This window comes from Yamadazyma tenuis, chromosome 3 (genome assembly GCF_029203305.1).
Source record: "Yamadazyma tenuis chromosome 3, complete sequence".
Lineage (NCBI taxonomy): Eukaryota > Fungi > Ascomycota > Pichiomycetes > Serinales > Debaryomycetaceae > Yamadazyma > Yamadazyma tenuis.
Genome location: NC_089463.1, coordinates 1,385,643 through 1,411,652, shown reverse-complemented (window position 1 = coordinate 1,411,652; position 26,010 = coordinate 1,385,643). Strand labels below are relative to the sequence as shown.

At 39.9% G+C, this 26,010-nt stretch overlaps 12 protein-coding genes across 12 annotated transcripts; 7 read left to right on the top strand and 5 right to left on the bottom strand. All coding sequences in view use genetic code 12, as the record gives it.

Moving 5' to 3' along the window:
* Positions 1-23: 23 nt before the first annotated feature.
* On the top strand, positions 24-1,781 carry PTC5 ([Pyruvate dehydrogenase [acetyl-transferring]]-phosphatase 1, mitochondrial; the record flags this gene model as incomplete). The annotated part of the gene is made up of 1 exon (XM_006683526.1): positions 24-1,781. The coding sequence occupies one exon, from the start codon at positions 24-26 to the stop codon at positions 1,779-1,781; it is 1,758 nt and encodes a 585-aa protein (XP_006683589.1).
* A 113-nt stretch (positions 1,782-1,894) lies between these two features.
* Positions 1,895-5,533, top strand: SKI2 (Antiviral helicase ski2; the record flags this gene model as incomplete). Its single annotated transcript, XM_006683527.1, has 1 exon — positions 1,895-5,533. The coding sequence occupies one exon, from the start codon at positions 1,895-1,897 to the stop codon at positions 5,531-5,533; it is 3,639 nt and encodes a 1,212-aa protein (XP_006683590.1).
* Positions 5,534-6,549: 1,016 nt separating this feature from the next.
* On the top strand, positions 6,550-8,871 carry AFG2 (AAA+-type ATPase; the record flags this gene model as incomplete). Its single annotated transcript, XM_006683529.2, has 1 exon — positions 6,550-8,871. One exon carries the CDS (start codon positions 6,550-6,552, stop codon positions 8,869-8,871), a length of 2,322 nt encoding a protein of 773 aa, XP_006683592.1.
* A 16-nt stretch (positions 8,872-8,887) lies between these two features.
* PEX19 (Peroxisome chaperone and import receptor) lies at positions 8,888-9,793 on the bottom strand (the record flags this gene model as incomplete). Its single annotated transcript, XM_006683927.2, has 1 exon — positions 8,888-9,793. The coding sequence occupies one exon, from the start codon at positions 9,791-9,793 to the stop codon at positions 8,888-8,890; it is 906 nt and encodes a 301-aa protein (XP_006683990.2).
* Positions 9,794-10,663: 870 nt separating this feature from the next.
* Positions 10,664-12,037, bottom strand: FBP26 (Fructose-2,6-bisphosphatase; the record flags this gene model as incomplete). The annotated part of the gene is made up of 1 exon (XM_006683530.2): positions 10,664-12,037. The coding sequence occupies one exon, from the start codon at positions 12,035-12,037 to the stop codon at positions 10,664-10,666; it is 1,374 nt and encodes a 457-aa protein (XP_006683593.1).
* A 673-nt stretch (positions 12,038-12,710) lies between these two features.
* On the top strand, positions 12,711-15,110 carry SSY5 (SPS-sensor serine protease component ssy5; the record flags this gene model as incomplete). The annotated part of the gene is made up of 1 exon (XM_006683532.1): positions 12,711-15,110. The coding sequence occupies one exon, from the start codon at positions 12,711-12,713 to the stop codon at positions 15,108-15,110; it is 2,400 nt and encodes a 799-aa protein (XP_006683595.1).
* A 111-nt stretch (positions 15,111-15,221) lies between these two features.
* On the bottom strand, positions 15,222-15,713 carry PSN45_003055 (uncharacterized protein; the record flags this gene model as incomplete). The annotated part of the gene is made up of 1 exon (XM_006683929.1): positions 15,222-15,713. One exon carries the CDS (start codon positions 15,711-15,713, stop codon positions 15,222-15,224), a length of 492 nt encoding a protein of 163 aa, XP_006683992.1.
* Positions 15,714-16,185: 472 nt separating this feature from the next.
* Positions 16,186-18,111, bottom strand: PSN45_003054 (uncharacterized protein; the record flags this gene model as incomplete). The annotated part of the gene is made up of 1 exon (XM_006683533.1): positions 16,186-18,111. The coding sequence occupies one exon, from the start codon at positions 18,109-18,111 to the stop codon at positions 16,186-16,188; it is 1,926 nt and encodes a 641-aa protein (XP_006683596.1).
* Positions 18,112-18,288: 177 nt separating this feature from the next.
* On the bottom strand, positions 18,289-19,408 carry PSN45_003053 (uncharacterized protein; the record flags this gene model as incomplete). Its single annotated transcript, XM_066158001.1, has 3 exons — positions 18,289-18,499; positions 18,686-18,707; positions 19,348-19,408. 3 exons carry the CDS (start codon positions 19,406-19,408, stop codon positions 18,289-18,291), a joined length of 294 nt encoding a protein of 97 aa, XP_066014098.1.
* Positions 19,409-20,464: 1,056 nt separating this feature from the next.
* TSR1 (ribosome biogenesis protein tsr1) lies at positions 20,465-22,753 on the top strand (the record flags this gene model as incomplete). Its single annotated transcript, XM_006683535.2, has 1 exon — positions 20,465-22,753. The coding sequence occupies one exon, from the start codon at positions 20,465-20,467 to the stop codon at positions 22,751-22,753; it is 2,289 nt and encodes a 762-aa protein (XP_006683598.1).
* An 88-nt stretch (positions 22,754-22,841) lies between these two features.
* On the top strand, positions 22,842-24,071 carry REH1 (zinc finger protein reh1; the record flags this gene model as incomplete). Its single annotated transcript, XM_006683933.1, has 1 exon — positions 22,842-24,071. One exon carries the CDS (start codon positions 22,842-22,844, stop codon positions 24,069-24,071), a length of 1,230 nt encoding a protein of 409 aa, XP_006683996.1.
* Positions 24,072-24,235: 164 nt separating this feature from the next.
* On the top strand, positions 24,236-25,966 carry PSN45_003050 (uncharacterized protein; the record flags this gene model as incomplete). Its single annotated transcript, XM_006683536.1, has 1 exon — positions 24,236-25,966. The coding sequence occupies one exon, from the start codon at positions 24,236-24,238 to the stop codon at positions 25,964-25,966; it is 1,731 nt and encodes a 576-aa protein (XP_006683599.1).
* Positions 25,967-26,010: the final 44 nt, after the last annotated feature.

Here is a 26,010-nt window from a genome sequence, read left to right as displayed (position 1 = left end):
CTTGTAATTTCATCAACTTCACAATGGTATATGTGCTTTCAATAAAGCCCAGGCTTTTGTATGTTGCTTCTAGACTGCTACAAAACAGTAGAAGAATGATATCGTCATCACCCTACCGATTGATCAAATCTACCAATCCTTTGTTAACTACCACCACTAGGGTCAAACCTCAAGCAAGAAATGGCAACAAACATTTTAAAAAGAGAAATGCCGCTTTGGTTTCAGGATTCATCATCGTTGGTTCATTTGTGACGTTCAATCAGTCCAACTATTACAACTTGGATACAATTCCTCCTTCTGCCAGTAAGAAGTTGTTCCCTTCCAGAAGTTCCACCAGCGCCGTTCCACCAGAAGACAAAAACCTTTATACCAGCTCAAATTCGTCCATCAGTACTAACTATAGCTTGGGTCATCAACAGCATAAGGAGGGAGTGTTTGTGTTGAACGAAGAACAGGTGAGTGAAAAATTAAGACAATTTGAAGAGAGTTACTTTGTGAACCGTGGGAAAGGTGTGACGAGATATGATGTGTGTCAATTGGCATCAAATTCTCCTGTTGAAGACGACCGGTCCGAAGAAATTGTCCAAGTGCCTATATTACAAGACAACAACGTCAAGACCTCTACTGACTGGATGTTTTTCGGTGTATTTGACGGACATGGCGGATGGACCACTAGTAGTAAATTAAGAGACCAATTGATCAGCCATGTGGTTGCTGAATTCGGAACCATTTTCAAGCCAGCCAACGAAGATAACCTTAGATTTGTGCCCAACGGTGCCACAATTGACCAAGCTATCAAGAATGGATTCTTGAAATTAGATCATGAAATTGTTAACAAGAACATGGAAAAGCTTCTCAATGAGAATAACAAGGCCCAGGCTGCCGAATTGTTGATGCCAGCATTGTCCGGCTCTTGTGCATTATTGTCGTTCTACGATACCAATTCTCAAACATTGAAAGTTGCTGTCACAGGTGATTCCAGAGCTATCTTGGGGTCATTCAAAGACAATCGCTGGACGGTTAGACAATTGAGCATCGATCAAACAGGATCAAACCCCACAGAAGTTGCCAGAATCATCAGTGAACACCCCGATGAGTCGAATGTAGTAAAGAATGGAAGAGTATTGGGTACATTGGAACCAACTAGAGCATTTGGAGACTGTAGATATAAGCTTCCAGCCTCCATACAGCAACGGATTTACAAGCAGTTTTTTGGAAGGTCTTTGCCACACAACCTCAAGTCCCCACCTTATGTCACAGCTGAACCGGTTGTCACCACCACCAAAATCAACCCAGATCAAAACGACTTTTTGGTCATGGCATCGGATGGATTGTATGAAATGTTATCAAACGAAGAAATTGTCGGATTAGTTGTTAAGTGGATGGAAAATCAAAAGATGATCAAACCAAAACACTCCTTCTGGAACTACTTTGGCTCCAACGAAAACAAATTACCTGAAGTTCAAGATATCACCAATGATAAGACTTCTAAAAAGCCATTCAGAAAGACTCGTCCTGTTTCTGGTAACAATTATCTATTGGACGATAAAAATGTTTCTACCCACTTGATCAGAAATGCCTTATCAAACGGAGGATCTCGAGACCAGACTTCAATGCTAATTTCGATTCCTAGTCCCATTTCTAGAAGATATAGAGATGATCTTACTGTTACAGTAGTATTCTTTGGTAAAGATCCTAAAGGTGAAGATGACTTGGGTAAACTCGAAATCAACCCTGAAGCGACTGCCGGAGGAATTGATGCTTCTAAGCCAAGGCTTTGATTTAGACATACAAAACTTATATATATATATAAAACAAACCATATTCACTTTATCTTGCATCTTCGCAAATGTATTTTCGCGTTTCGTTCTACACTCACCAACTTGCACATTATATGATTGATCCTGAAACCATAGTCAAGCCGACGAGCAAGGTGCATAACGGTGATAGCTTATGGTATGAGAAGGAACTTCTTGATCCTCATAATGAATTAGTGTGGGAATTGCTAGACCTTGTCGATAATGATGAATACCCAGATATGGACCGGTTTTACAATGGAATCTTCAATTCTCCAGAAGCCATTGGAAGAACCGCTTACCGATTCATGAGATCAGGAATCGAGGGTCAAATTGACGGATACAAGGAGGTGGTACGAGCAGCTGATATCGATAATGCAAACTCTTCTAACTCACTTTCTCTCAATAGAAAGTTCTCATCAAAGACTGAAGCCACTCAGGGCAAATCTACCTTTTTGCCCTTCAGGCCTGGTGGGTTGGTCGATGCTTCAAGTTCAAAAGAGAAGGATGAAACAGCATTTTTACACAGAGACAAACAAGGCTTATTTGATATCCCCCAAGGGTTTGATCGTGGTCTCAACCTTCAACAAAGTGATGGTGTTGATGAAATTACTGATTTGGACAGCAAGCAAGAAGAAGAGGCTGAAAAAGATTATGATATTGGTGATAGAGAAGATGAAATAACTACTAACAACTCGTCTAAAGAAGAGCCCATTTCGCTTTCTGTTGATACAGACGAAATTGACGGGTTAGTATCAATTGATTATGCTGCCATCAGAGCAGACATTGCTAAGGAGAAAGAGGCCAAGAAGTCCTGGGCCCATGTAGTTGATTTAGGTCACAAGGTCCAAGACTTTGAGGAGGTTGTGCCAAACATGGCCAGAAAATGGCCTTTCGAATTGGATACCTTTCAACAAGAAGCTGTGTACCATTTGGAACAAGGCGATTCTGTATTTGTGGCTGCTCATACTTCAGCGGGTAAGACGGTAGTGGCCGAATATGCCATTGCCATGGCAGCCAGGAACATGACTAAAGCTATTTATACCTCTCCCATCAAAGCTCTTTCGAATCAAAAGTTCAGAGATTTCAAGGAAACCTTTACAGATATTGATGTTGGTTTAATAACTGGTGATGTTCAAATTAACCCGGAAGCAAATTGCTTGATAATGACCACCGAAATCTTAAGATCTATGTTGTATAAGGGAGCTGACCTTATTCGTGACGTCGAGTTTGTTATATTCGACGAAGTCCATTATGTCAATGATATAGACAGAGGAGTTGTTTGGGAAGAAGTGATTATTATGTTGCCTGAACATATCAAATACATTTTATTATCGGCAACCGTTCCTAATACCTTTGAGTTTGCCAATTGGGTCGGAAGAACCAAACAAAAAGATATTTATGTTATATCAACCCCCAAAAGACCTGTTCCCTTGGAAATATCCGTATGGGCGAAGGAGAACCTTTACAAAGCTATTGATGCCAGCAGAAAATTTCTGGAAACGGAGTTTAAAAAGCATAAGTTAGCCTTAGAAGGATCGGATAAAAAGAAGGCTCCAAGTGTCGTGGAAGGGTATGGTCAAAGAGGCGGGCCTGGAGGATCTGCTAGAGGTGGGAACCGTCTGGTTGCTAGGGGTGGAAGAGGAGGACGAGGTGGAGGTGCCAATGGTCGTCCTGGTAGAGATAGACCAAATAAAAACACTTGGTCTCAATTGGTTCTGTACTTGAAGAAGAATACGTTGCTACCAGCGGTTATCTTTGTATTCTCTAAAGTTAGATGTGAGGAATATGCTGAAACTCTATCAGGTGTTGATTTCTGCACAGCGAAAGAGAAATCGGAAATTCATATGTTCATCGATAGATCTGTTTCCCGATTAAAGAAAGAGGACAGAGAGTTGCCTCAAATTCTTAAAATCAGAGAGTTATTGGGTAGGGGAATTGCTGTCCATCATGGAGGATTGTTACCTATTGTGAAGGAATTCATTGAAATATTATTTGCCAAAACTTTAGTGAAGGTTCTTTTTGCAACTGAAACTTTTGCTATGGGATTGAACCTTCCAACCAGAACTGTTGTATTCAGTGAATTAAGAAAGCATGATGGAGTGAATTTCAGAAACTTATTGCCAGGTGAATTCACGCAGATGAGTGGTAGAGCGGGAAGAAGAGGGTTGGACCCTACCGGTACTGTCATCGTGATGGCCTACAATCAACCACTTACAATGGGAGATTTTAAAGAGGTAACTTTGGGAACTCCTACGAAGTTGATTTCACAGTTTAGATTGACTTACAATATGATCTTGAATCTTCTCAGAATTGAAGCTTTGAGAGTTGAAGACATGATTAAACACTCATTCAGTGAGAACTCAACCCAGACTTTGTTACCTGAGCATCGCAAAGAAGTTGAAAAGCTTCGTGGTCAATTAGAAAAGTGCACCATCGATACTTGCAAAGAATGTGAATTGAAAGATATGGACCAGGCGTACGATGACATGATGGAGTATGAAAAGCTTTGGGGTGATTTGGTGGAAGAAGCACAGAAACTGTCTTTGTTACGTTCGACTGTTCTTAAGGTTGGACGTCTTATATGCTTTAGGGATGCAAAATCTATTATAAAAGTCGGGTTCATTGTTAGGTCGGAATCTGCTACTAATTCTCTTTTGGTACTTAGCTTCTTCCATGGTTTAAGTTATAGTGATGATGCCGAGATTCACAAACTTCCTTATATTCCTATAAAGAAACTATTGAAGAAGTTTAAACCAGTACAGTATTCGAACCCTTTGAAGGTCGAGTCTGTCTCCTTAAAAAAGGTAACTTTTGTGAGCAAGTATTGCTTGAAGTCCAATATCAACAGTATTCTCAGGAACGATCCTCAAGTTTTGAAGGATGCAGAAGAGCAGATTCGCCTTGTGTTAAAATTCTTCACTAAATGGACTCCTGTGCCTTTAGCAGCAGTCACTCAACTATCTTTGCATGAAATTACCCAGACTCAGAAGAAGTTGCTAACCACTTTAGAAGAGAGGACCGCGTTCTCTTGTCCAAACTTCAAGAGTCATTTTGCTCAAATCCACAAGAGAGCTTCCATTGAAGCAGAAATTGCATCTTTGGAAAGGTTGTTCTCTGATGAGAACTTGGAATTGCTTCCTGATTATGAACAACGTCTTGGTGTTCTCAACCACCTTGGGTTTATTGATGCTGAATATAATGTGTTGTTGAAAGGTAGAGTTGCCTGTGAGGTTAATTCAGGTTGGGAGTTGGTTATGACAGAGTTGATTTTAGACAATTTCTTGGGAGACTTTGAGCCTGAAGAAATTGTAGCCCTTTTGTCTGCATTTGTTTTCGAAGGAAAGGCTTCGTCTGAAGAAGAACCCGCCATAACTCCCCGGTTGACACGTGGAAAAGATAGAATCAACAAGATTGTGGAAGACATAACCAATGTATACATCGAATACAAGGTCATGTTGACTTCAGAAGAAGAAGAGTTCACCACCAGAAAAAGGTTTGCATTAATGAACGTGGTCTATGAATGGGCCAGAGGAATGCTGTTCAACGAAATCATGCAATCAAGCAGTGAAGCTGAAGGTACCATTGTGAGAGTAATTACCAGACTTGATGAAGTTTGTCGTGAAGTGAAGAATGCTGCTTTGATCATTGGTGATTCTACTTTACATTCCAAAATGACTCAGGCGCAAGAGAAGATCAAGAGAGATATCGTCTTCTGTGGTTCATTATACTTGTAAAATCGTTCTTAATCATGCATGTAATGGTACATAAAGAAGCATTCTAATAATATATACAAGTAGCCTCATTGTCTTCGATTTCCAATTCTTTCAGTAATGATCTCTATTATACCCAGTTTCCCATTAAAAACCTTTGGAACTAAAAGCTCTTCTACTACCTTCTCTTTACCAAATTTAATCGTTAAAATCCCAATCATAGTGAAAAAACTGCCTATTGCTGAAACGTCTTGGATCTTAGCTTTCCTTTCCTTGGCTTTTTCAGGTTCCAATGATCCAGCTCGCATACTCCCAGTGAATGGTATCACTGATTCATATAGCAAACAGTTCTTCATATACTGGGGAATAATGCTCCTGTCATCTCTGATTTGTGTTATAATGTACTCCAACTCAGGTGTAGGTGTGGATAAATATTGATGGTCTCCGAAGACCAATAAAGTGTCTTTGGTAACAGTGTATACACCTTTACCTATTTGACGAAGCTTCTCGGAATCGTAGACCACTTTTTGCATTGAATCTGGAGTTCCATCTTTTGCTAGTTCAGCATGGGAAAGACCACAAAGGATAACTATGGCTTCTTTTGGTTCTAGTGGAAATGCTTGTCCTATCACCTGTTGAACAAGATCAGTCCTTCTGCTTAAAACGTCTTCATAGTCATTTCCATGGCCTTCAAGTATTTCACGTAGTTGTGCATGCCTCATTATATGAATGTCCTTGTCTTTGCTATCTCGTATTATCGTCACTGATTGTTGGTCTGATGATTGTTCTGATGTAGGGTTGATAAACTTTGTATATGAAGCATCGTATAAATCACGTGTCAGGACCACCGGGGGAGCCCATGACTCGGGAGGAATGCCTGAGTGCCAGCTTCGTACAAGAAGTCGTAGCACTGGTATTGGCTTTATGGACTTAAACATTTGGAGAGGATCTGGCTGTTAATTTCGCAGTAGTATTGTATATTTTGAGATGAGGTTCGCGACCCATAATCATCAATAAATATTTAATGATAGGCTAAAGAGATGAGTTCTAAAAGCAATTCTAAGAACAAGAAAAATGCTTCCACTCCCACTCCTTCTGAAGCTCCACCCAGAAAGGTGAAAATACCTAAAGCATATGTGGTGCGACCAGCTGTTAATTTAAACCCCAAGTCAACTAGCAAGGTTTATATCCATCAAGACATATTTGAGGCTCTAGAGCTCAAAAACTCAGATATCGTCTATATCTGCAAGAGTGAATCCGGAGAACCTGGTGTACTTGCTTCTATTCACAGTGATGCTGACATTATGGACACCAATGTGATATTTGTATCTGCCGGTCTCAGAAGCTTATCTGGTATATTACTAGGAGACAGAGTTCTCATTCTGAAGTATATGAAACAACCACAGTTTGCTAATCGTATACATATTCACTATCTCGGTGAAGCCGAGGAGTCATCTTTGAAGAAAATAGAGAAAGTTATTGATGAGATAGGCCTTGTTGCTCCAGGGTTGCAGATCAATGGTATCGAGCTAGGAGAAACAAACGTGAGTATCCGAATAATAGATATCGAAAATCCACAGCCACTAGAGGATTCTCTTCAAGACTTATCCTTCCTGCTGAAAATTCTGTCTCAGGATGTTCTGTCCGATACAATAACTCCATATTTCCTCTTTCTGAAAGGAAATGGTAGTGTTCAAATCGTATCCACTGATACCATAGATACCACCAAATATCCCAATTTTCATAGAAGAACCAATTTCGACCAGGTTGGGGGCCTTTCTAAGCAAATATCCCTTCTTCAATCTACTATTGAAGTCCCGTTGCATAATCCTCAATTGTTTTCAGAGTTTGGTATTTCCCCTCCCAGAGGAATTCTTTTGCATGGTCCACCAGGAACCGGTAAAACAATGTTATTGAAGTGTGTGGCACAGAACATTGATGCTCACGTTCTCTCAATAAATGGTCCTTCTATAGTATCAAAGTATTTGGGTGAAACCGAAAATGCTATCAGGGAAATATTTCTTGAGGCTAGAAAGTACCAACCTTCAATTATTTTTATGGATGAAGTCGATTCGTTGGTTCCAAGCAGAACTTCTGAAGACAGTGGAGAAACTGAAAGCAGGGTGGTTGCCACTCTTTTGACGATGATGGACGGGATGAATGATACTGGAAGAGTGGTGGTGGTGGGAGCTACCAACAGGCCCAACTCAATCGATTCTGCTTTAAGAAGGCCGGGAAGATTTGATCAAGAAGTAGAAATTGGCATTCCTGATGCTGAAGATAGATTTGATATTTTGTCCAAACTCGTTGGAAAAATGAACCAAGCAAAATTCGACTTGAGCGAAGAGGATATACGAAGTGTTTCTTCTAAAACCCACGGGTACGTGGGTGCAGACTTGTCTGCCTTGTGCAGAGAGTCTGTAATGAAAGCAATTAATAGAGGCTTGAAGAATGGTATCTCTCAATCTGATATCAAACTAACTGTGGAAGATATGCTAAGTTCATTACCAGATATACGACCTTCTGCCATGAGAGAAATATTTTTGGAGATGCCAAAAGTGCACTGGTCAGATATTGGAGGACAACACGAACTCAAGCGTAAGCTTGTAGAAGTGGTCCAACTTCCTCTCGAAGCGGCTGAGACATTCAACAAATTGGGGGTTCTGGCTCCCAAGGGTGTTTTACTTTATGGTCCTCCTGGTTGTTCTAAGACTTTGACTGCTAAGGCTTTAGCAACAGAATCGGGACTCAACTTTTTAGCAGTAAAGGGTCCTGAAATTTTCAACAAATATGTAGGAGAGTCTGAGAGGGCCATCAGAGAGATCTTCCGTAAGGCAAGAGCTGCTTCACCCTCAATCATTTTCTTCGATGAAATTGATGCTATATCGGGTGACAGAGAATCTGCAAATACTAGTGCAGCCCAACAAGTATTGACATCTTTGTTAAATGAAATCGATGGTGTAGAAGAATTGAAAGGAGTGGTAATAGTGGGAGCAACCAATAGACCAACTGAAATTGACCCTGCTCTCCTCAGACCTGGAAGACTTGATAGACATATATTTGTTGGTCCTCCAGACTATGAAGCCAGACTTGAGATTTTAAAGAAATGCTGCTTTAAATTCAATTTAACTGAAGATGTGAGCTTGCATGAAATGGCTACTGCTACAGAAGGATGCTCTGGAGCAGAGGTGACTTTGTTGTGCCAAGAGTCAGGCCTTGCAGCCATCATGGAAAATAACAATGCTAGCAGTGTTAGTAAGAAACATTTTGAACATGCTTTGAAGGGCATTTCTAAGGGTATCACAGAAGAAATGTTGAATTACTATACAGAATTTTCGCAGAGAAGTGGATTAAGTGTATAATTGGACAAATAAATAATTACTGCTGTTTGCAGCCTTCCTCCAACTCTTTTTCAAAGTCCTTGGGTAAGTCTTTATCAGAAAAGTTCAAACCTTCGGCACCAACACCAGGGGCTCCCAAACCACCAAACCCTGGGAAATCACCCGCATCGCCTATAAGATCGGAGGGAGGTTGACCCAATTCTTGCAAAGATTCTAGAAGGCTGTTGACCTTATCTCTCTGTTCTTTGTTCTCGTCGCTAAAAGTGCTACTTTCAAATATCGCCACAATATCATTGGTTATCTCGTATTGTTTGGTGTAATTAGCATGCTCTTCTTGGGTTATGACATCTTTCTTTTCTTTCAAGTAGTCAGGAAACTTGGTGTTCAAATCCTTAATTGGTTCGTATAATACCTCTTTGGATGATAATTGCTCCAACATATCCACCAATAGTTTAGACATGTCTAAATCTCCCGACTCTCCACCTCCCAAACCCGATAACAACTGGGTAAGCATATCCTCAGGGTTGGAGCTGGACTGATCATTCTTGATTTGCTCATCGATGTCCTTGCCTGAATTCTTTAATCTTTCCATGGTGTTTTTCATGATGCTGTCAAAATCTTTGGGGTCTTTGGGCAGTTCATTGTTGGTATCCTCTTCGAAATTTTTAACCAACTGTTCAAATTGCCCCTTTGTTTCAGGGTCCTGAATATTCAACTCTTTGATCAAATCTTCCAATTTGCCTTTGAACTCGTCGTTGATTGGTTCGTCTACCTCGGCCTCTTCCTTGACATTTGCATCATTAAGTACAGTGGATCCAGGAGGCTTGCTCAAGACTTCACCTGCAAAGTCATCAAGCAATTCATCCAAGTCATCCAAGTCGTCTTCTGTGGATTCCTGTACGGCAGTGGCCTTTGTGTTGGTGTCTTTGTGTTCTTCTGACATCAATCGAGGTGGGAAATAGATGATTTTTTTGCTAGCGAGAAATTCGCACATTTGTGGGGAGGATGTGAAAATGGCATACCGATTGTACATGAGTGCAAATTATAGCTGTTTATATTGTTCACAGCTGAAACAGGCCTTGTGACCCAATAAATATTTCATACAAGTTATTCCATCATATTTCTCAACTTCCTGTGGAAGTTTGACGTGTAAAATATTTACTTTATCATTTTGGTTCCAGCCTTCCCATTCCTCAACACCAATTGTGATCGCGATTGATTTCTCAGAAAATTTTACACACCATGTCCTTGACAAAGATAAGGTTGCAGGAAGAAAGAAAACTTTGGAGGAAAGACCATCCGTTTGGGTTCTTTGCGAAACCAGTGAAGACCGCAGACGGTTCCTTGGATTTAACAACTTGGAAAGCTGGAATTCCAGGAAGAGATAACACTCTTTGGGCTGAAGGGACTTATCCAGTAACTATCACTTTCCCTGATGAATATCCTTCGAAACCGCCAAAGGTTAAGTTCCCAGCAGGATTCTACCATCCCAACGTATACCCCAGTGGAACCATTTGCTTATCGATCTTGAACGAAGAACAAGATTGGAGACCTGCCATTACGTTGAAACAGATTGTTTTGGGAATCCAAGAATTATTAGGCAACCCCAATCCCGATTCCCCAGCGCAAGAACCAGCCTGGAGAGCATTCGCAAAGGACAAAGTAACATACGAAAAGAAAATCAAAGAACAGGCTAAACGTTATGTTAACTACCTGTTCAACTAAACTGGAATTGGTTTAGGTCGCATTTAATAGAATATGTAAATTACTGTACCCTTTGAACTGATGTTATACTATGAATGGAGAAAACAAACTACTTGGTTTGATCCCCCTTAAGTAGATCTCTACTCCTAACAGAATTTCCACCGTCACTTTCTCCCAATTGTGAGGTGCCCTTTTCCTTATATGTACTAACAGCAGGAATATCGGCTTTGATTCGACTTACCAACGTCGAATACGCTCTGGGTTCCAACTTTATCAACGTGTGTAAAGGGATAGACATCCATGGTGATTCTTCCTGAGGAACATTCATGAAATAAGCATAAATGCATCTCAAGACAGCTTGGTGGGTAATAATCAATATGTTTTCTTGTCTTTCCAACTCCATGATGATTGGTTCCAATCTGATGACAATGTCACGATAAGACTCACCACCTCTGTAACGATATTCGTATTTATTGTCATCTCTGGCCTTGAAATCTTCGGGAAACTGTTGTTCGATTTCTTCATAAGTCATTCCATCGCAATCTCCGGCATCCAATTCATCCAATGCTTTCCACAGAAGTTTCTTCTTGTATGGCAAGAATGATGAGGTCTGTTGAGTTCTTTGTAACGTGGACGTCCAAACCGTCAAGTTGGTGTGTTGATTTTCGGGTCCTAACGACTTCAATACCAACTCAGGTAACTTCTTGGCGTACTTCCATCCTCTCTCAGAAAGGTTGGCATCACCTCCAATTTGACCGGTTAAATTGTATTCCGATTCCCCGTGTCTTGACAACCAGATGCTTCTGGGTTTTATGTGTAAGTTCATCACATAATAGACAATTCTTGACTCCAAGTAACTTTCGATTCGGTTCAAAATAACATGACTGCTTACGTTAATCAACTTGATGAAACTTAAGTTTTTGTCCACCAGAGCATCCAAGGTCTGATAAATATCCTTGTAGTATTCGATTCTCTTGGTGAAATCAGATAAAGCAAACTCGGAGTCTTTATCTATATAGTCTGGAGAAGTGGTTTTGACATCCAATATGTTCTGCCTGATCAATTCACCATCGTCACACCAGCTTTCCAAGAATAAAGGCTCAATATAGTTCTCTCGACAAATTCTTAAAACCTGGTCTCTTCTGTCCCTGGTGGTGTTGGTGGCATCCAAAATACCCACCACCCCATTCTCGTCCAAAAACCATCCCATCATGTCTTTTATAGCCGACTGAACGGCTTCTTCTCTGTACTTAACTCCTTCTTTGTTCTGAGGAGAGAAAAAAGTAGCATCAGCATCAGCACCGGTAGGCGAAGCAAGCTTTCTTCTGTAGGTTCCCACGTTGAAACACTTGGATTTGATCGAGAGCCATGACAAGTACCTAACGATTTTCTGTGCAATCAAGGATTTCCCTCTGGCTGGTAATCCCACCATGACCACACATACTCTAACATTTTCAACGTGTGAAATAGAATAAACGGGCATTTTGAAAGAATGTCAATAGGGCAGCTCAATATGGAGAGGGAATGGTCAATTAAGGATTAGGAATGGACAATAATAAAGTTGTCGACAAAATGGCTTAGTTTCAATTCAGCACAAAAGATGGTACGATTGTGATACCCCGTAAAATGGAAAATGTCTATTTTGTTTTTTGTCAAACCCTCAAAACTCAAGTCGCACTTGATTTCAGTCAGGGAAGGGAAATATATCGATATATAGAAGAGTATAGGAGTTGTAATGCCCCGGGGAAGAATATGGTAGGTCGATAATGGGGGCCCTTTTGAAGTTGTGCTTGAACTCTTGGGCTCAGGTGATGTTTCAAACTTCTCTGTCGAGGCTGCAAAATTCCCCAATACCACTATCATGCTGCGAACCAGTCCTTGTCCAAGGAGAATTTTCGGACTTTATACCGCTACAAAAGGCACAGTTTACGAATGCATCGCTTAAAGCAACATACTAGACATCATAATTTCAGCTCTATTGTTGCCTCAAAACTATTTAACGTGTTGTGATATCTCTGTCCATAAACTGACCCTATCCACCTGCATATAAATTCACGTGCCTTGCCCATATTTTCGCAAGGCATTTCTAACATGAATTTTTCTGTGATACGGAACTAACTCGTCTATCAGTGGATTGTTTTCTAACGCTATTGAACATGTCGATGAAGAAGTTTTTGGGCCGCCATAGAAAGGCTGGCGAACATGAAGACATCTTGAGTGAAACTTCCAACCTCTCTGCTCCTGGGACCCATGCTAATCGTCAAAGTGTCAGCACCACTGGGTCTGGAGATTCAATTGATGAAATTGAAATGTTCGATGATAATACCATGCAAAATGACCCCAACTTGAATCTCAATCCTTCAATTCTGAACACTCCAACCACGAACAGACTTAACCCTTCGATTTTCACCAGAAATTCTAGCAAGAATGACAAGTCTATCTTCTCTAGTGGAAAGAGAACTATGTCAACTAACCAGTCTTCTCACTATTCCAGCCAAAGTCAAGCCTCCAAGCTGAGCTTATCTAAAGCCCTTGACTATGGGCAAAGGTTACAGATCCTCGAAGTCCAAGAAGAATTACATCAAGATAACCCTGTGGAAGTAATCAGCGAAAGGCTTCATCAGTTGGGTGAAGATATGTCCTTTGCCATGAACCAGTATAATAATTCGATTCTGAACTTGACTAGTGCAGTTATAAACAACATCGACTTGTTGAAGAATTTCACGTCGTTCATCAAAGACTTGAATGAAGTCACTTCGGAAGTGTCTTGGAAGTTTACTACCTACAATAACTCACACTTGAGAAAAATCATGAAAATCTACCTTAACTTGTACGATAACTTGTTACAAGATGAAGTCTTCATCAAGTTGAAGTTGTTATTGGTCAAGAACTTCAACGAGTTTGCAACTACATTGAACACAAGCAATCGTAGAGCCAGTGTACAAAATCCTACCGTGATTACTAAACCTCAAAACTACGCCATTGGGTGCAATAACAAAGAAAGTCTACCCAACGAGGACGTGATTGTCAACATTATTAACAGAATTGCAGCCACGCCTATTAAAATTAAAGAACAAAATGGTTCGTTTATTGCTCCTATTGTTCGTGGTATTGCTAAAGATATGAACATTTTAACCCTTTACTTCGGCTACCCAAACCCTACCGACTATCACTCAAAATTAACGCAGAGTTTACATGACTTGTACGACGATATCCACGTAATAGTCGTGAAGAACTTTATTGAATTGGCTTCAACTAAATCGGCACCTGCCTCTAATTCCGCTAATTTGGGTGCTACTACCTCTCCAGTGCCCCAAGCTCCTGTTCAAATGTTCAAGTTGCCCTTTAGAGTTCCAACAGATGTCAAGACGCCACCAATGTCGTTATCGATTTCGATTGAAAATGCTTCCAGAACTTCGGGAACAGTGGGTGGATTTATCTATCCTATGATCGACCTTGCAAAGCAACCCCATTTGGAATCTTATTCAAACTCCAAGTTCGCTATTTCTTGTGGGCATGTTTGTCTTAACAATAGTGATGATGAGACCGAATATCCTCATGTGTCAGCACCTTCTTCGGTGTTGATTTCATTGTACAAGAAAGCTTTGACACAACAATATGAAAAGTTGTCTAGAAGTGGAAACGACGCAACGATGATGGAGGCTAAGGTTGCCTATGCGTCTGTCTTGAAACAGGTTGATCAAATGTTTCCAATGAAAAAAATAAAATTGAAGAATTCGAAGAGCAAACAAGGATATTATGAGACCAGAAATTTACCAGCGTATGGTTTTGGACAAATTATCTGGGGTGAACGAACATTAATGGCCATGAAGAACTCAAATGAGAAGAGGTTATCTGACTTAGCCATCATCAAAGTGAATAAGAATTTGACGTGTGATCAAAACTTTTTGGGTGATGATATTGCATTCAATGAGTTTGATCCAGGCTTAATGTTCGACAACCTATATGTCAGAAGAGTAATAGACTTAACGAGACCTACTAAAGAGGAAGAAAATGAATTGGACCTTGACATTGATGAAGTAGATGACGAAGCACCTGCTCCTAGAAATAATAATGCTGGCTTACCCGTTTTCAAGTACGGTTCAACGACCAAGTTCACACAAGGTAACTTGAACGGTATTAAACTAGTCTACTGGTTAGATGGAGCCATTCATTCATCTGAATTTGTGGTCAATTCTATTGATAACAACTCTGCTTTCGCTGCTGGTGGTGATAGTGGATCTTGGCTTCTCTCTAAATTAGAAGACTGTGATACCATATCCGAATCCAAGGGTTTGGGTGTCTTGGGTATGTTACACTCTTACGATGGTGAATTTAAGCAATTCGGTTTGTTCACCCCCATGGTGGAGATATTAAGCAGATTGGAAGAAGTTACCAAAATCAGATGGGGTGTTGTGGGAGTCCCTGAAAAGGATGATAGTAAGAATGCGCCTGAAGTGGACACTGAATCGGAAATTGTTAGTGTGTCGAGTTTTGACGAGTCAGATGAAAGTGACGAGGAATTCGGTGGAGCCAATCCTCCGGAAGTTGATTAGATGAGTTTAGAACTTTTCTTTTATGTGAATTAGAAACAATATAAAAATAATCAAACACAGACAACTAAAACTATGGACTTTTCGAGAACAAAGTTGATGCAAATACTTGACTCAAGCAATGACGGCCTTGACCTTCACGTTGATACATCCCCTTGGGACATTTTCGTTTGGGTATTGGGCCAAGGCGTAACCTTTGTAGTCATATTGTTGGTTGACATTGTTACAAGCAGCAAAGGAACTAGAGCCCTTATACGACAAATAGCCATCCTTAACAAACACGTTAGGCTTACCAGGTACAAATTCAACAATATTCGACTCAACAACTGGTACAAGCTCAAGGTTTCCATCAAGCAGGTAGATTGAGTGCAGGGTTGAATTATAGTGGAAATCAGCCGAATTCTTACCTAAGAAAACATAGTCCAAAGCAGCACCTTCGTGTAAAGGGGAAAGACCTTGACCGCTGACAGAAGAGTCTTCGGATTCGACAAATAAATGGACAATTGGGTCGCTTCTCTTTTGAACTGATGTAGATTCTGGGGTTGGTGCAGCGTTGGCAACGGTCATTAAAGCAGCAGCGGAAGCGAAAACAATAGAGAACTTCATTTTTGTGGTTTGGTTAATCAGATAGTCGAGTTGATTGATTTGATTGTTGTAGTAATGATAAATAGAAGGAGGGTCACCCACCTTATATACTTTTCATAAACAGCCTTTTGTGCTAGTTGACGTCTCTGTATGTCTATTTTTAATTTCGCAGCCTATTACATCATTTGCTGCAATTAGACTATGCTCGCATATAATTTCAGTTGATGCCCCTCTTTATAAAACTTTGTCTCTCAACTTCATTGACACATCTCACAAATAATCAGGTGCACTGGTAACATAGTCACTAAATATAGAAATTTAAAGGGACAATGAGACGCTGCTATGAGCCTTGAAACAAATAACTGTCAGAACAATAAGCTTCCCCAGAAAACATTTCACGTCACGCATAACACTCTTCCTACTGAAATAGCAATAATAGTGATTTGCGTTATTTTTGGTGAAGGTGTCTCGGGAAACTATCCACTAACTAATATTATTGTTCACTTTCTTTGTACTGTATGAACCGACCAATATTGATGAAGGTTTCCTCGCCTTTGATTTTCAATTCAGCATACTTGTGCTTGTCAATTTTTTTGTACATCTCCTTGGCAGGTAACTCATATTGTCTTAATCTCTGGTTGTACTGCTTCTGGACGTAGATTTCGTTGTCATAGGCATACGACTTGTCGCCAAAAATTTCAAAAATAAGATTCAAGCTCTCCAACACGAGTTCAACGGCAGCTGGAAGGTTGTGAACCAGTATGAACACCTCAATAGTTCTTAAAAGAAATTCCGAAATTTGATACGTGACTGTAGTGTTGTCAATGATTATTGCCACGGACCCGGAAAATCCAATAATAGCCAAGTAGTATTCCAAGTGATCCGGATTAAAATTTCCACTTGTCCAGTCACTGATGTAATCATTGCATTTTTGAATCAATTGGTTAATCATTTGTGGATCAATTTTGGACTTGATTTCGGGTCCTAATGCTTTAGTGATAGCCCAGAGTAGATTTAAACAATCCTTTTGTAATAACTCATCGTCAGTTTGAGAAACTTCTATGGTCAAATCCCAAATGGCCAGTGAAACGTTGAACCATTCAACAGGCAATGATTCCAGCGATAACAACAACCAGGCCAAGTTATTCAAGCAGACAATTAACTTGTCAGATAATGAAAGAATATTTTCGTTGGCCTGGTTGAATTTGATCAACTCTATAATGGAAGGAACTATCACTTTAAAGATTAACTCGATCAACTCTGGTGATAATTCTGGTGGTTCCTCGAAATTTTCGTTAATTGCCAAATACTCAAACACACTAGTAGTCAAATCCAAGACAATTTCGATATTTTGTAGATTTGCTTTGGCCAAGTCCTTCTCTGCCGACGAACCAGCAATTTGTTGGTCTATATCTTGTGTGATTTCTGGCGCTGATGCATAAAGTGGTTCATTTGCGTTGTCCTTGGAATTCAAGTCACTTTTCAATTGTTCCAAATCTATAGTAGTGAGATTGTTGAAAAGACTCGATAAGATCTTATGGCAAACCTGATTCTTGCTTGAATTCATTTTCATTACCTCATTGATATGGAACGTTATACCTCCAACATAGGCTTTGCCTAAATTGTTGGACTTTTGAGATTCGGAGTGGACAAAAGTGTTCACAGACTCTAATGAAAAGTTGGAAGTGGCCAATTTTTGGATGAACTCATTCGATTCACTGCAAAATTCATAGATGAAATCCAATAAGGTGTTGAACAATTTAATTGATAACTTGTTTGAAGATATATTGAAGTTGATCAAGTCAATCGCCAAGTTCAATACAGGTTCAAGCTTCTCAAATACCATGTCATAAAGGTCATCAGATCCACTGGCTATCACAACAACCAACGATAATAAGTGTTCTGTGAAATCAAATAGTAACTGCTGTTTCGATTTCTCGTCCTCCTTTTGTTTCTTGGTCAATTCTTTGGAAGGTGGTTGTTGCAAGTATTTAAAGGACTCTTGTACCTTCTTCAACGAATTCTCAATGGTGATCCAAATGTTGGATCTCCAGTAATATTTCAAAATGTCATATCCCTCATCAATACCGATGTTTCTCAATAAGCCAAAAGCTTCGACAACAACCTCATCACTATTGTCGTTTAGGCATTGTTCCATGATAATTTGAACGAGTTTCTCTTTTAACAACAACTTTCTCATTCTGTTGTCTTCACAAAGAACAGTTATAGCCCCCAATGCCATAGACCTGTCATTGGTACTCGAAGACAGTAATTTTTCAATCAATGGTAAGATTCTGTTGTTTCTGGTAGTTTCATCTTTCTTGGCTTCACCACCATCACTTACACCATTTTGACCTTTTTTGCCTATCGGATTATGTCTGGCCCTCTGGTTTCTTCTTCCCTTCTTTAATTTACCCATTTCACGATGTGTTGGTGTAGTCTACTGTTATTTTTTTCTGAGATGAGTATAGTCGCTAACTGGGATGAGGTGCAGGAATCAAAATGAAATGTGATATAATCTAATGATAATGTTCATATAAAGTATTATACAAGCTAGAATATTTGTGCTGGGATTCCAACAGTTTAGTAAGGTGAACTACTTGCCAGAGTTGGATTCTTTGTTTTGTTGTATCTCCACAACATTTTCGTTTAAACTTTGTGCAAACTTATTATCCTTCTTAGCCTCGACTTCGGGATGAATGGTTGCCCTTATGCTTGATTTAACATCTTCCCAAGACTCTGGTTGCGTTTCGATTTCAGGAATTTCAACGTCAGTCCTTAAATTTCCATCTTTCTTGAGCTGCTCACTAGATAATAGTCGGTTAGTAAATAGGTCCAATGAACTTTGGAGGATGAAAGGTTCTTACGTACACAATTAAAGGCTGCCAAAACTTTACGCCGGCGTACCAGCTGATGCTTCCAACTAGCAAAAAAGATAATGCCTTGATCCCATTTCCTGACATTATTGGCAGTTTCAATGATTTTGAATTTACGCACTTGGCTTAAGGAATCCAGCTAGAAAACTAGAAATGTCTACAACATAGATAAAATCCCTTTAAAGTGTCTGTGGAATAACAATTGGCAAAGATCGTGTCACTATCAACTTCAAAGTGGACATTATTTGTTTCGCTTGTTTTTTCTAGCAATTGTTTGTCATTGCATGTATATTTTGTGAAGTTTGGATGAAATTTGCAGCTTTTACTTTATTACACAAAATATTTTTAAAATCAAGTTCACATAACCTTGACAAAACCAACATAAAACCCCACGGAAGGATCACCACTTCTTCAAGCACTATGTACTTACCTAATCACTTTATCACTAATATTAGAACATTATCAGGTGTACACCACATCAAGTCCGGGTAAAATTCTCAGAAGCTGAGTATAAAATCGAAAAAGCATCTCCAAATTTTCTTTTCTTCTTTAATCAAAAAGCCAGGGAATATTTTGCCACGACGGGTTAATGCAAATTGTCAAGTTACCACCGTTGCCATATTATAATTATAATTTTCTTTCCCGAGATGAATGAATCCCATATGGAAGTTCGTTATCCGTTGGGTCTCTTTAGTGAGGCGATGGATTTGGAATGTCGATTAATGGGACATATACTCTTTTCTCTATTGTATGTCGAATGTAATTGTTCACTGTAGTACTCTTGGGCCCCTTTGAAGTGCTGGACTTATGTTTAGACATAATCTTATCACCACGGAGCATGCTTTATTGGGTATGGTCCCAAAGTCATTATTGACGACGTAACTAGATCTTGGGAAACAACCCCTTGAACTAGTGAATCAGATACGTCCATTTCTTCGCTTACTATACTGAAAATTTATATTTGATATACTAAAGGTTAAGCCTATAGGTATATAAGACCATTAAATTAATTATACACAGTAAGCCATTTTAAATAAAAAGTTACTTAAAAGAATCTTTTAATGCAATACTTTTAGTAAAATAACTTAACGGAACTTGTTGAAACCAATGTCAGTAGCCTTTTCTCTGAAACATTGTCTGCAGATGTTTAAACCGTATTTTCTGATCAAACCAGAGTGGGAGGAACAGACTCTACATTGTCTAGAACCTTTACCGAAGTTTCTTGGGTGGGAAAACCAAACAGATTCGTGAGCCATCTAGATGAATGTTAGTATTGGGGCCTCATTAACTGACAAAGAAAACGAATCTGAAATCATGAATATTGAATAAAGGGGAGGTGAATTTAATTCGCTTTAATTTTGGTAGCTTTTGTTGGGAGATGCTTCAAGATGATACGACTTTAAAAATGTCAGTCTTCACCCAATAACACCAAGACGTTGTTGGGCATCTCCGCTATATTTGCAAACTTCTCATCATATATATGGACACCACAAACAGAGGTGAATGTGTTGACTGGGACCTGGTGGTCCTTCGATAAAAATAATAAACCCTGGACTGGGTAAAGTTGGAATTGATAGGGACTGTAGTATATCATGATTTCATTCGTTTCTATTGTTCTGTCTTTCAGTTCGACATACTTTTACTAATTGATATTATATGATAATAACTCTGAAGTTAATGAAAAATTTCAAACCGTGAGAAGCGTAAAAATTTGAGAGTGAGAAAGCAGCGAAAAAACCTAGTGACACAAAACTTGCGTATAATGCAGTCACAAAAGTACTCTAGGGGAAGCCCTAAGGAAAAACACGTGAAAATCTCGAAAATAATTTTCTGCCATGAGATGAGATGATATTATCATAAGCGTTAGTTACTTATAAATCCATTACCAGAACAAATATGGTTCAAGGAGGTCACTCACATAGAGCTACAGTCAAAAAGGACCACAAGCCCTTCAAGGCCAAGCATGCTACCAAGGGTCATTTGAAGAATATCACCAAGGGTAAAGTGGAAAAGTCTAGTGGGTCTGGTAAGCAGATCAAGCTGATGTCTAAAATTGAAAGAAAGAATCAAATCAAGCAGTTAAAGGAGAATAAAATCTTAGAAACCAAATTGACTCGTAAGGTGTTTGAAGGTTTCCAAGGAGCTGAAAAGGTGGTAACAATAATTCCCTTGACTAACGATATATCTGCTGCTCAAATTGCATCGAGTCTCGTGAATATAGTTAAAGACCCAAATGAAATTGAATACGAATTTAAACTCCCTTCTGTCACAAACATCAGAGTACAAAGATTCAGATCTAATTTGAAGATCATAGTGCCAGATTCCAATGATTTGTTATCTATTTTGGATGCGGCTAAAGTGTCTGACTTTGTTCTTTTCGGAATCTCTGCCACACAAGAAGTTGAAACTACTTACGGAGAACAGATCCTAAGAGCTGTAACTGCCCAAGGTATTGCTTCTGTATTTGGAGTTGTTCCAAACTTGGTGAGTGCTTTCCCCAAGAAGAACTTACAAAATGATATCAGACAATCTTTATCGTCATATTTCAAGCATTTCTTTCCAACCGAAGAGAAGCTTTATGCCTTGGAATCCGAATCAGACTGTTTGACTTGTATTCGTACCATTTGTCAGAAATTTCCTAAGTCAGTGAAATGGAGAGATGCTAGAGGGTATATGGTGACCGATAACGTTTATGCGGAAGACGGCAACTTGGTGGTGCTTGAAGGAACCGTTCGTGGTGTTGGTTTTAACTGCAACAACTTAATTCATATACCTGGAAAGGGAGATTTCCAAATTGACCATATTGAAAAGGTTTCTAGAGAAATGGGAGATTACATATTACCTGACGAAAACCAGGAATCTTTGGAGGAGTTGAATCCAGAAGAAGTGCAAATGGAAGATGACTGGGACGGGTTTGAAGACGAAGGAAATAACTTGGACTATGGAGTTCGTATGGATGGAAAGGAGTATTTCGACGACGGGTCCAGAGACTTACAAAGAAGAAAATTCAAGGTTCCTCAGGGTACTTCTGAATATCAAAGCAAGTGGTTGTTGGATGATGTGTTGGAAGGTGTCTCGGATGTAGAAAGTGTTGATGAAGATGAGTTCCCAGGATTTGAAGATAATCATTTGGAGGATGATGATGAGATGGAAGCTGATGAAGACGATATGAATGGGACTACTGAAAATGGAGAGTCGGAGATGTTTGTAGACTTATCACCAGAGGAAGAACAGAGACAATTAGCAGAATTCAGAGCCAATGCCAAAGAAGATCAAGAGTTTCCAGATGAGATCGAATTGCATCCAAATGAATCCGCTAAAGACGTATTGAATAAGTACAGAGGTCTTAAGTCTTTGGCTAACTGTGATTGGGACTACGACGAATATGACGACGAAGCTCCAAAGGAATGGTCCAGACTTTTGAGAATCTCCAACTATAAATCCACCAAAAACAAGGTTCACAAAGAAGCCATCAAAAATGCCCAGGTTACTATCGGTAACAAGGTAAAGATTTATATCAAGGCCCCAGCTGATATCATTCAAGATTGTACCACCAAACCATACATTGTATATGGCTTGTTAGAACACGAACACAAATTAGCAGTGGTGAACTTCTTCTATGAAAACTGGGAAGATTTCGAGGAGTCAATTCCGTCAAAGGAAACCATCATTGCCCAATACGGACCTAGAAGACAAGTTATCAAGCCAATTTTCAACCAGGCCAGTAATAGTCCAAATAACGTCCACAAACTCGAACGGTTCCATCACCCAGGAAATGCTTCCATTGCCACCTGTATTGCTCCAGTTCTTTTCTATAACGCTCCAACCATTTTCTTCAGACAGGCAGAAGATGGATCCTTACAGATAATCGGCCAGGGAACCTTTTTGAATTGTGACCACACAAGAGTGGTGGCAGAAAGAGCCATCTTAACTGGTCACCCATTGAAGATACATAAGAATGTTGTTACTGTGCGGTATATGTTCTTCAACCCTGAAGATATTAACTGGTTTAAAGCCGTGCCTATTTATACCACTCTGGGAAGAACCGGGTTTATCAGAGAGAGTTTAGGTACTCATGGATACCTCAAGGCCAGTTTTGAGGGCAAATTGTCTGCTCAAGATGTAGTGGCAATGAACTTATACAAGAGAACGTGGCCAGAGTTTTCCACTCAATTTAATCAGTAACTATTTTTGCATATATGTAGTGTACCATAGAATCAAACACAAAAATTGAGTGAGGTTTGCGCATTTTCTCATATTGATTTTAACCACCATGTCTACGGATATAACTAGTTTTGTACCCCAAATGGCGACACCTCTGACGGTGTCGTTTATCTGTAATACATGTGGGATCAAGTTTATTGCCGCTGACATGCAAAGGAAGCACATGAAAACCGAATGGCACCGGTATAATTTGAAGCGAAGAGTGGCACAACTCCCGCCCATCTCATCAGATGTATTTGCACACAAGATCTTGCAACAGCAGCGGTTGGCTGAGATAAGGGGCGAGGTTGATGAGTTTGGATTTTCTGTTAAGCCCAAGAAAGTTGGCGGAAAATCCAAAACTATGTCAGAAATTATAAGAGGTAGAGTTTTGAGTACTCAAAGCAATACTCTCAACAGAGAATCCAGTCCTGCTACGTCTGTGGTTAGTGAATTTTCCCAATTTTCTCTTGGAGACGGCGTGAGTGTGCACGAAGAATCTGAATCTAATATAGACACAGCATCTGAGTTCAATTTGACAGACCACTCCAATAGTGATTGGGAATTTGATTCCACAACTGAAGAAGAGGCTACCGAATCGGAAGCGGAATCACTTGATGATGGGCTCACGGAGGTGATGCCTGTGAGCTTCTGCTTTTACTGTGGACTCAATAATAACGAAGTAGAAACCAATGTGGAGCATATGTATAGAAAGCATGGGTTATACCTCCCAGAAAGGCCATTCTTACAAGACTTGGATGGGCTACTTACATTTCTCAGTGAAGTAATTGTGCTCGATAAAGAGTGCTTGGTATGTGGGTTTGTTGGTAAGAACTTGGAAAGTATCAGACAACATATGATTTGCAAGGGCCATTGTAAGCTTCCTTATGAGTCGGATGCAGAAAAGAATGTGGTTGCTGAGTTCTACGGCTTTGAAGCTGAGACTGCAAAGAGAGTTGCAGATGGTGAACAAAATGACCAAGTGATTATACACACATCCGAGCATTTTGTTGCAAAGAAACTTTCAAAGACATTACCTTCAGGTCTTGAAGTGGGACATCGAAGTATGTTCAAATACTCGCATCCACCAGCGTCGTTGGTTCGTAATTCGAGAGAATCTCAAAGATCTATTGCCCTTGTGGACCGTCGTTATGCTCCAGGGCTTAGTGCCAAGATACTCAGCAGACAAGAACGGCAGGTTAAACGGTTGGAACAAAGAACAAAGAATCTCGAGACCAGAAGACTGAGCAGCAAGCAGAGCAATGTTATAATGCATTTTAGAGACGAGCTTTTGCAATAGACCTTAAAATATATTAGACTAGTTTGAATACAGTTAACATTTGCATTCTCCCACTTTTCCAACCTTGCAGGTGGGGGGGGGGATCCACAGAAAAGTTCGTCTTATCCGCGAAACATTTATCAACGAAAGATTAGAGATTAGAAATTCACAGTTTTGGTAGGAATATGAGCAAAACTCACCAACCACATCTTGAACCCAGCAAGTTGAATGACACATCTAGTGGCACGCCAGGGCTAATTGCCAGTGAGCTTGTTGCCGAAGAAGAACTTCTTTTGCTGCACCCCAATAACTATAGCTCCATCGCCGGGGACCTGGACTCTATCGTTGCACCAAAAGATGACGATAAGGGCTACGCTTTAACAGGAGTGAAACTATACACTTTCATTACTGCCTCCTTATTTGCTGCTTTTTTAAGTGCTTTGGATGCCACGGTGGTATCGACTTTATTGGGGGTTATAGCATCGGATTTGCACCAAATTCCCAACATGAGTTGGATTGCAACTTCTTATCTTTTGTCTGCAGCAGCGTTCCAGCCATTATACGGGAAAATCTCTGATATTTTTGGCAGGAAACCCGTATTGTTGGCGTGTTCTGTTTTTTTTGGAGTTGGATGTTTCATCACTTCCTTTAAAGACTTCAAGTGTGTGATAATTGGAAGATTCATTACTGGTATTGGAGGATCAGGATTCAACGCGGTAACTACAATTGCTATGTCCGATATTATTCCCTTGAGAGATAGGGGTATATTTCAAGGCCTTGGGAATGTTGCCTATTCTATTGGAGCAGCTTCTGGAGGTATTTTGGGAGGTTTCGTCAATGATTGGCTTGGATGGCAATATGTGTTCAGCATCCAGGTTCCATTGTCGATTGGAATTGGATTGGTTTTCTTGTTCTTTTTTGTGTTACCTCCAGGTTCTCCAGGGTTAGGTTCACCAGGCCACGCTAAAGAGAAATTGGCAAGAATTGATTTCTTAGGATCCTTCTTTTTGGTGCTGTCTTTGGTGACGATTTTATTGGGCACTTCTTTGGCAGGCCAATACTTTCCATACATTTCGTGGACGTTTGGTGGATTAATGTTGACTGCAATTGTACTTTTATTAGTATTCGTGTACGTGGAGTTGAATATTGCCCCGGAACCAATTTTACCAGTAAAGTTGTTGACCGACAGAACCGTTCTCAGTGCATCGCTTACAAATTGGTTTATGACCATGTCGTGCTTCACGTATCTTTTCTACTATCCAGTTTATTTGACGTCTGTTATCCAGTTACCTTCAAGTAAAGTTGGTTTGAGAGTGATTGCCAATTTTGTTGGTGTTTCCACTGGTTCTTTAGGAGCTGGAATCTACATGAAGAGAACCGGTAAATACTATGGATTGAACGTGGTAGCAGTTGTTGCTTACTGGTTTGGTATATTGAGCTTTTTATTTTTAACACCCCAATCTTCTGCCAGTTTTCAATTGGTGATAACGTTCTTGCCAGGTTGGGGGTATGCGATTATGTTGACGGTATCATTACTTGCGTTGATCGCTGCAGTTCCTTCTAAATTCCAGGCTGCTACTACATCCATCCAGTACACGTCCAGGTTCACTGGTTCTACTTTAGGAGTTTGCATTGCGTCTGCAATTTTCCAGAAAATATTGTACAACCAATTGACAGCTGCCATCCCTAAAGTTGTGAATGATGCTGACAAAGCGGCTGAAATTATTTCAAATGCATTAGCAGATGCTGAATACTCCAAAACCGTTTCTGACGCTATAAGATACATAATTGTTATGTGCTATGAACGTGCGTGCAAAGGGGCATTTGCCTTTTCATTCGCCACCGGTTGTCTTACGTGTGTTGTAACATTATTTATCCGAGAGCACAAGTTGCACTCAAACCTTGATAGAAACTAGTAGGTTAATAAAATGAGATACAAGTGGCATGTTCGAGTAGTCCA